The sequence below is a fragment of the Lampetra fluviatilis genome, chromosome 44 (assembly GCF_964198595.1).
Source record: "Lampetra fluviatilis chromosome 44, kcLamFluv1.1, whole genome shotgun sequence".
Classification (NCBI taxonomy): domain Eukaryota; kingdom Metazoa; phylum Chordata; class Hyperoartia; order Petromyzontiformes; family Petromyzontidae; genus Lampetra; species Lampetra fluviatilis.
Window position 1 is genome coordinate 4,350,757 of NC_136318.1, and position 8,850 is coordinate 4,359,606.

Consider the following 8,850-nt stretch of genomic DNA (forward strand, 5'->3'; position numbering starts at 1 on the left):
GCTCCGCTCTCAGTTTCCTGATTTCTCCCCCCCACAGTCCCCCCACCCCCCCCCCCCCCCCACTTAATCTGCAGAATTGTGATTTCATTGCCACTGAAGCAGTCGTCGTCTTCATATCCCCGTGGCCTCCCCCTGCCGTCGATTTGTTCGGTTGTCTATTTTATAAAATAAAAACTCGCACAACGTGCTGCCGTACACTCCCGAGTAGGCAACTCCCTTGTTCCAGGAGTCATAATAATAATAATAGAGCAGTCGTGGTCAACAAGCCATTGATGGTGCCACTACTACTTCGAACGATCCTGTGCACCTCGCCAGGCCCTCCCTGCACAGGCCGTGGGCCCGCGCCGTCGAGCGCGTTGGCCCCCCTCTTGTCGATCCACTGCTGGACCGAGAGCCTCTCCGTGCGGTTTGGTCGCAGGGGCTGTGCAGCACCTCCGGACGAGTTCTCGTGTTGGACGGTAACGTCGTTCGGCGCGGTGCCAGACGTTCCGCTCTGCAGTTCTTGAAGAGTGCTGTACAGCACAAGCCGTGAAAAGTCTACCGCAGTAGTACAGCGGTTGTGTGACCATACTTCACCACGCTGGCCAGTGCCGTCTTTGGTATAAGGAGAAAGCCCCTCGCATCGGTTGAGATATCACTCGCCACTGATGTCAATCGTAGCCAGAAATCGAATCGCAGGTCGCCGGGTTCAGAACAGTGCTCTAACCACTGCACCGCCGCTCCGCGTGGATGAAAACTAAGCGAGTGAAACTCCGAATGAAGAGACGGACACGCACACAACAAAGCCCAAGATCACCCGCATAGCCTGAACCAGAATGTTGGGGCAAGGGCTGTTAGCGAACACCTATGAAGGCCGGCACAGCACACGAGGGGGTGGGTGGGCAGCACCATGCCTGGGCCACCTTTGCCTCCTCAGTGGCGATGTTTACACACCGCACCAGGCACTCGTTTAAGGCCCAGGGGAGGACCAGATCGTCGTCACTGGTGTTGGCCTTGAGCGGGAATCGAACTCGGGTCGCTGGGTAAGTAGCGCTGCGGGCAACCGCTGCACTTACGCTCCATGCAAACACACACGTGCACACATACGCGCACAGACGTCGCGTCTCCAGGCCATGTGACGGGATTTATTAGTCCTGCACATGCCGCCCTCCACGATCTGGCGAGGTGGCTCAACACGATTCTGAACAACGCGTTTCGCACGGTCCGCTAGGTTAGCTGTTAGAGACGTGCAAACACTACAGTGTTGTCTGGCGCCACCATTCCTGGCGCCAGCGACGGGGCCAACAAGAGCGTCAGCGATGGCCCAAGTGAAGGCACCAACGATGGCGTCACCGATGAAGACTGATGGGGATGTCATTGATAGTGACACCAAGGTTACCGAAAGCGCGAGTAATGGGAGTGATGCTAGCAAAAAGGTCATTAATATCAACAGTAGTACGAGCGATAGCGTTATGGAGGTCAGTGACAATGCCACCGGTGCGAGTCATGATGGCAGGAAGGTTACTGAAAGGGTACCTGGTGTGAGCAATCGCGTGACCAAAGTCACAGTGGTGCGAGTGATGACGGCAAGAAGTTCACTGATAGTGCTAATGACTCGGGTTCTATTGACAACAAGGGGACCAATAACGCCGGTGGTGGAGATGACGATGGCAGGAAGGTCACTCACAGTGCGAGTGGGAATGCCACTGCGAGTGTGCCAGCATCTTGAGTCATAGGACGAGTCGCGGGAGAGATAGCACCGGCTGTGCCATTGTGAGCACCATTGACGCGAGTGATGGCAGCAGTGATACCAATGATAGCGCCGCCGTCTGCTCCATTGTCACTGCCACCAGTTCCACCACCAGCTCCATCCCCGGCTCTTCATGGTCGCTGTCACCAGGTTCAACACCAGCTCCACCAGTTCCATCACCGGCTCCACCGCCACTACCACCAGCTCCATCCCTGCCTCCATTGTCGCCACCACAAGTTCCACCACCAGCTCCTTTGTCGCCACCACCGGCTCCACCACCACCAGCTTCACCACCACCGCCAGCTTCACCGCCAGCCTCACCGCCGCTGCCACCGCCAGCTTCACCACCGCCGCTGCCACTGCCGCTGCCACCGCCGGCTTCACCACCGCCGCTGCGACTGCCGGCTACACCACCACCCATGCCACCGCAACTGCTGCCACCGCTGGCTTCAACTGCTGCCACCGCTGGCTTCACCACCGCCGGCTCCATCCACTTCCGTCGCCGAAACCACCGCAGCCAACACCAGTGCCATGGCTGGAGACACCACTAACAGTCACAAAAGCGCTATCAATCGGAGCCGGCATCACCAAAGCCTCAATCGCAGAAGCGCAGGTCGCATACGAGCGCGAGGTGGTCGGACGGGTGCGCCACGCTGGGCAGCGCCGTGTGCGTCTGCACCTCGTCCAGGCCCGGCAGCGGCACCACCGCCTCCGTCGCGAGCGCCGCGCGCGACGCCAGTACGTAGTCGATGCAGCCGCGGAACCCGGCCACGAAGTTGGTGAACTCCGGCTCGCCGGACGCGCTGTACAGCGCCAGCTCGTGCCGGAGATCCAGGGCGACCGGCGCCCGCCCGCAAATCCCGCCGTCGTCGCCGCCGTCGCTCTCGTTTGAAGAAGCAGCACCGGCTTCCGTCTCCTCCGCCCCGTCAACATCGTCGTCTTCGGCCGGCACCGTGCTGGCGCTCCAGTCCGGGTGGCTGGCGCCGACGTGGCCGGTGGTCAGCAGCTGGACAAGGCCCGACGATGGGAAGCTGTTGAAGTCTCCGCAGAAGAGGAGCGGCGGCGGTGCGGCGGGGGCGGGCAGCGCCAGCGAGGACACCAGCAGCTCCAGGTGGCGCAGGGCGACTGCGCCTTGGATGAGACGCACGTGGGAGCCTGCAACGCACACGCGCGCACACGCAGTGTAAGGGGCCTCACCTTTGGGGTGTTTCGATGGCACATGTGGTACGTACGAGGATCACCTGACCCCCTGCAGCCACTGCAGATGCTGCCTCTCGCTGTAAAAAAATGTCCTCGAGTGGGGATTGTTTATATTTTACACGAGGGAAGGAGGGCAATGGACGTTGTCAGCAATAACAATGTTATTAACAATAACATTCATAACCAGACGAATCAATTCACCAAAGCTCCCCAGGCTTCACCACGCACGCCGTGTGCGGTGTGCGTAAGGGGCCTCACCTTTGGGGTGCCAATAGAGGTGAGTGTTGGCCACTATCAACCTCCTGCGCTCGTCCTCCAGCGACTGCAGAACAGACACCTGCGGGGGACGTCCACAGATAAGCGCAGGCGCACACCTCGGTGCCTCCACACCGTGGTATCACCACACCCCGGTGTCTCCACACCACCACAACAACACAACATATACAACATCCACAAAAAAAATCACGTGACCAGACCCTCAACCCCCACATAACCAAATCCTCTCACCAAACCCATATCACCCCCCGCCACCCCACGGGCCCGTGGTGCTGGTACCTGTAGCTCGGTGGCGAGTCGCGTGAGCACGCGGAAGAGCCGTGGGTTCTTCTGGAGGGCTTCACGCAGCTCCTCGTGCGCAGGGTCGCCCTGCAGCGCGACGGCCAGCGTCACGTCGTGCCGCGACACAAGGCGGAAGCGGTCGCTTCGGAAGAAGGTGGCAAGCCCCTCCTTCTGACGCTCCTTCATGCGGTACATTCCTAGCGGTCAGTCAAAGTAGTAGCACCCGTCATCGTCTGATTTCCAGTTCGAAGAGTATTTTCTTTAACCAGGTGAGGGTGCCTCTCCCTCCACCGACCTGCACTGACCAGTGTGGTCCAGTATCAAAAACAGAATATTGACACTGGGGGAATCCGATGAGCTATAAAACTCTTTTTCACAGATTTCCAGGAGGGGCAGGTAAGAACGTTACGACAACAAACAATAAAAAATATGACAGTCGTCCACAGTACAAGGTAAACAAACCATCCCGATCCTACCAGGCAAAGCCCGCTGAGGTATTCACTTATTTTTCAGAAGTGTACGGAGGCCCTCATCCAACAGTAGATAAAGCTATGGCTGTGTAGTAGTATTAGTAGTGATGGTAGGAGTCATGTAGATTTGTATTAAATGCAGCAGCTATTGACTTGATGAGACATTCATCCAGCAGTGGATTGACAAAAGGCTATAGAATACTATTGTTATTTAGGATAAAAAACAAAGTGATTTTTTTCTCAAATGAGCATTGAGGTGGTGCTTATCTCCTATTTACAGCCCCGGGTCAGTGGTGGAAATTCCACATTTTTATGACGAGAGGGTGGGTCTCTTCATAGGACAACCACCGTTGACTCTCCCACAAAGTGATTCTTATTTTATTCACCCCGGAGGCATGATGGGACGAGTCAACTCCACAACCAGGATTTGAACTCGTGACCGTCCAACTGCGAGCCCCTCACTCGCCGGCTGAGCCAACCGGCCGGACGTCAGGGGTTAGGGACTAGGATTAGGGTGGACGTCAGAGTCGGGATCATCATAGATTAAGATGTACGTGTGTATGTTGAACTTCTTCCGCGCCGCACGAAACAGCCGCGTTAATCGGAGGTGCAGATGAGTCAAGGGTCAGGGGTCACAGAATTATAATCAGGTAACTACACCAACTGCATTACCTGACATCTCCAGCTCCCCCCCCCCTAAATTGTGAATTATAATAATAAATAATAAATATTATTTATTTGGTGCTTAAATGCCTCACGAACACAAAGCGCCTCACACCCCTCAGTGGCAGCTGTCCCCGTATGGCACAACGTGATTTCGGCACCGAGGCCTGCGAGTGGGAATTAGTCTGCTGCCAATAGCGAGCGATGTCTGCTCCTGCGTGCGCGATCCCGACGGAGTCCGGGAAATCGCGGGTATTTTTCTACAATTCTGATGGATGAGGCCAACGGGATCTTTTAACGTCCACGGCGAAACGGGCGGCGTGTGGGAAGTTACGACCACCACCACCGCACCGCGGCATTAACCCGGGGGGGTGGCACGCCAGATTCGAACCGCGAACCTCAGCGACAACCGGCGAACGCGTCACCACCCCCCCGCGTCCCGGTGTCGGGGGCCATCCGCAGCGCCACTGCGACGTCCACGCGGCCAACCCACCCTCCATGCCGAGCGCCTCCATGACGGGCCTAAGCCCTTCCGCGAACACGTTCTTGTCCACCTCCTGGAGGCAGACGACGTCGGCGTTGTAGGCGGCCAGCTCCTTGCGCAGGAGGTTCTGGCGGTAGTCGAGGCCGAGCGCGTACGCGGGGCAGTAGGGGAAGAGCGCCGTGCGCGCCACCTCCGTCTGCGCGTACACGTCGGCGAGCACGTTGTAGGAGACGGCGCGCAGGCGGCCGCGGCCTGCGCGGAGCCTCGTGTAGGCGTGACGCGCGTCGCAGAGGCACGGGCCCGGCCCGGCCCCGACGAGGTTCGGCGAGGTCACCTCCACGGGGTCCCCGCACCTGAGCAGATGACCAGGAGGGGGAGGGGGTATCGATTGGGATCTTGTGAAGAGCCGCGGCTGGTCAGCTATCGTCATCAGAAATGGCCAAACGTCGGCCACGATCGATCCACTGCAAGGCCTCCCCAATACTTGTTTGTCACGGCAGTCATTGAGAGGGTGGGAGGGAGGCAGTGAATGATGGGAGAGCGGTGCGCACCAACTCCTACTCTATCCCATACCGTAACCCCTGACCCCTAATCTCGAACCACGAGCCCACATCCTAATCCTCAACCCACACCGCTCACCCCAAGTTATTTATTAATATCCAACCATAACCCCAACCCTGACCGCTAAATCAGCCCCCACCGAAACCTTAACACTCATTCCCAGAGGGGGGCCACTTTCGCCGATGAGACATCATCAGTGTGAGGGCCGCCACACCATTTGAAACCATTTGGGGTTTGACATCGCGATGATGATGATGGGGGGTGTTTTCACTTGTGTATTGTCAGGGGCCGCACTTAAGGCCACCGGGGGCCGCACTGAAGGCCACCAGGGGCCGCACTGAAGGCCACCAGGGGCCGCACTGAAGGCCACCGGGGGCCACACTGAAGGCCACCAGGGGCCGCATTGAAGGCCACCAGGGGCCGCACTGAAGGCCACCGGGGGCCGCACTGAAGGCCACCATGGGCCGCACTGAAGGCCACCAGTGGCCGCACTTAAGGCCACCAGGGGCCACACTAAAGGCCACCAGGGGCCACACTGAAGGCCACCAGGGGTCACACTGAAGGCCACCAGGGGCCGCACTTAAGGCCACCAGGGGCCACACTAAAGGCCACCAGGGGCCGCGGGCTTTGCAATGAAGAACACACCGCTCTAAAGCGAACTTCAAGCCTACACACCACACTCACCCCCCCCCCTCTCGCCAACACTCAACCTCCTCACCTCTCTCCATCCTTGGGGACGCATCGCAGCCGCAGTCTCTTGCCCACGTGCCCCGCGTGAGGCGTGAACACCGCGTCCCGGCACACCACCTCCAGCCCTCCCTCCTCCGCCACCGCCGCCTCGCCTCCATCCTTCTCCCCCTCGCCGGCGTCCTCCAACGACCATCGCAGCTCGGCGGCGCGGGCGTTCCCGAACTCCACCTCGATCCTGGGGAAGACGGGGAATCCCGCCATGATGGCGGCGGACAGCGAGAGCGAGGTGACGGCGGGCACGTTCACGTCCACGGCGAAGCGGCGACCGCCGATCTCCAGCACGGCGCCGTCTCTCCACGCTGCCACGTTCGGGGTGGCCGGGTCCACGGGGTTGCCTTGGTAGAGGAGCCTCGCCTCGAGCTGCTGCTGCTGCCCCTGCTGTTGCCCCTCCTCTCCCGTCGTCTCATCGATCTTCTTGCCCTTCCGCTTCTTGGCCAAGGCCTGCGCCGCCTTCTTGTCCTTCTTGTCCCCGCCGGCTATCCGAGCCAGCGCCCCGCTCAGCGCCTCCGCTTGCGACCGCTGCAACTGGCGCTGGCGCCGGCCGCCTTTGTCTCCCTCGTCCCCCCAGGGAAAGGCGACGGTCATGGTGTCCTCGCCGTCCACGCGTCTCACGCGCACGCGGTCCATGGTGGCTGATGACGCCGCCGACGCTGCTGCTGCTGCTCTGCCGCCGCTGATGGAGCGAGGCGGGAGCGGGGGGCCGCCAGAGAGGAGACGGAGCGGAGAGCTCAGAATGCGGAGACGGGGCAGCATTGAGGCCTTACCCCGAGTGCTGATTCCTGAATCGGGTTTTCCGACGATGTGTGCCACGTACCGGTATACACGAAATGCAGTGAGAATCACAAACGCCCCGAGGGCGCTTAGCGGATGGAACGGTGTGGTGACGCGTGGAGGGTCAATGTTAGAGATGCCCCCGGGGCGTTTGTTATTTTAAGATTTAATATGAATCAGAGGTTGGAACGATTTTGTTTTTATTGTTTTGGTTAGAGTCGATTCCTATGACGAAGGTGATGAAATCGAGAAGAGAATTGCAATGATTCGATTCATCCATCGGAATACCGTATTGTATCGGGGAATCGGATCGGTCCCTATTTTATTACCTTCGACGCCGTCGATTCCTGAATCGGTTTTTCCGACGACGTAATTGCAAAGATCTGTCAGCGGTATTTCAGTGACGTAGTGTTTAGTGTACAGTACAGTGTAATGCATAGTAGTGCATAGTGTAGTGTATAGTAGTTGTATAGTGTAATGTTATAGTGTAGTGTATAGTAGTGTCATGTATAGTAGTGTAGTGTAGTATATTTAGTGTAGTGTTGTATAGTGTAATGTTATAGTGTGGGTGGGGATGGTGGGGCTGGGTGGGGAGGGGCTGGGTGGGGACGGTGGGGAGGGGCTGGGTGGGGGGGGGCTGGCTGCGGTGGGGCTGGGTGGGGAGGGGCTGGTCACCCCGTGGTGCCCTTATAAAACTCAACGTTTAACCTACTCACGCCGGCTTGTGCCCGCCCTCACAGTCGGGCATATTTGTGGAATACACCACGCCGCCGTTGACCCTGGCCATTGACCGAGCAACCCAACGTTCCTACCAGCTCCCTCCGCAGGACAATGTGTTTCTAATAAAAAAAAAAACTTTTCTGTAAATAGTTTTGTTGTGTTTACGTTTTGTTTTAATATATAATTATTATTTTTCTTTCAACGCGAATTGCCTAATGAAGATACCATTTTAAGCAATGGCGGAGCCAGGATTTTCAGGTAGGGGGGGCAACCCCTCCAATGAAGAATGATAGAGGAGTTGTTAGTAAGTAAGGCGTTGTTAGTGAGTAAGGAGTTGTTAGTGAGCAAGTAAGGAGTTGTTAGTAAGTAAGGACTTGTCCCTTGCTTTGTATTCGACGCGTGTGCGGCAATGGCGCAGCCATCGATCGAGGGTCGAATTCGAACCGCGTGGTGTGATCGGCATCGCGCTTGCTGAAGCTGTTGATGCCTTCAGGGAAGTCGTGTGCCGTATACGCAACTGCGCACAATTCTGAGTCACTTATAACCGCTTTGCCGTTACTTATTGCCAATTATGGACTCAGACTATTGTCCTATCATCTCATAGAGTCCCTGGCAGGTAATAATATGCTACACAGTGGCAGTGGTGGGTCGCAAAATGCCGAATTTATTACTAATAAACCCAAATGATCCGATCGAAATTAGAGATTTCGATCGGATCATTGGGGAGGCACGTGCCACCCCCCACCCCCACTGGCTCCGCCAGTGATTTTAAGTTGTTCGTATTAGAAACCGCCGCGACGCCACAGTCTGATTTGTGCCTCGGGGAGGTCTCGGGGCGGCTGTGAAGGCGTCCGAGTGAGAGATTTCCTCTTACACCATTGGAACCTCATTTGCCAGTAGAAAATATGATAATAGTTTTTTTGCCCTTTTATCTGGCAACAAAA

The 8,850-nt window shown here is 57.4% G+C and overlaps 1 protein-coding gene across 1 annotated transcript; it reads right to left on the reverse strand.

The window, feature by feature from the left end:
• Window positions 1–1,100: 1,100 nt before the first annotated feature.
• PDE12 (phosphodiesterase 12) lies at window positions 1,101–7,301 on the reverse strand. Its single transcript, XM_078876516.1, has 5 exons — window positions 6,384–7,301; window positions 5,114–5,457; window positions 3,485–3,684; window positions 3,188–3,266; window positions 1,101–2,884 (listed from the first exon to the last, which is right to left on the reverse strand). Exons 1-5 carry the CDS (start codon window positions 7,166–7,168, stop codon window positions 2,325–2,327), a joined length of 1,968 nt encoding a protein of 655 aa, XP_078732642.1. The 5' UTR covers window positions 7,169–7,301; the 3' UTR covers window positions 1,101–2,324.
• Between the last annotated feature and the right edge of the window lie 1,549 nt (window positions 7,302–8,850).

Bases quoted from the DNA above. Each gene is read 5' to 3' on its own strand.
- PDE12 (XM_078876516.1), bottom strand. From the start codon at position 7,168: ATGCTGCCCCGTCTCCGCATTCTGAGCTCTCCGCTCCGTCTCCTCTCT. The intron at 5,458-6,383 runs GTGAGGAGGTTG...TCATCTGCTCAG, and splicing joins GTCCCCAAGGATGGAGAGAG to GTGCGGGGACCCCGTGGAGG. The intron at 3,267-3,484 runs GTACCAGCACCA...CGTCCCCCGCAG, and splicing joins GACTCGCCACCGAGCTACAG to GTGTCTGTTCTGCAGTCGCT.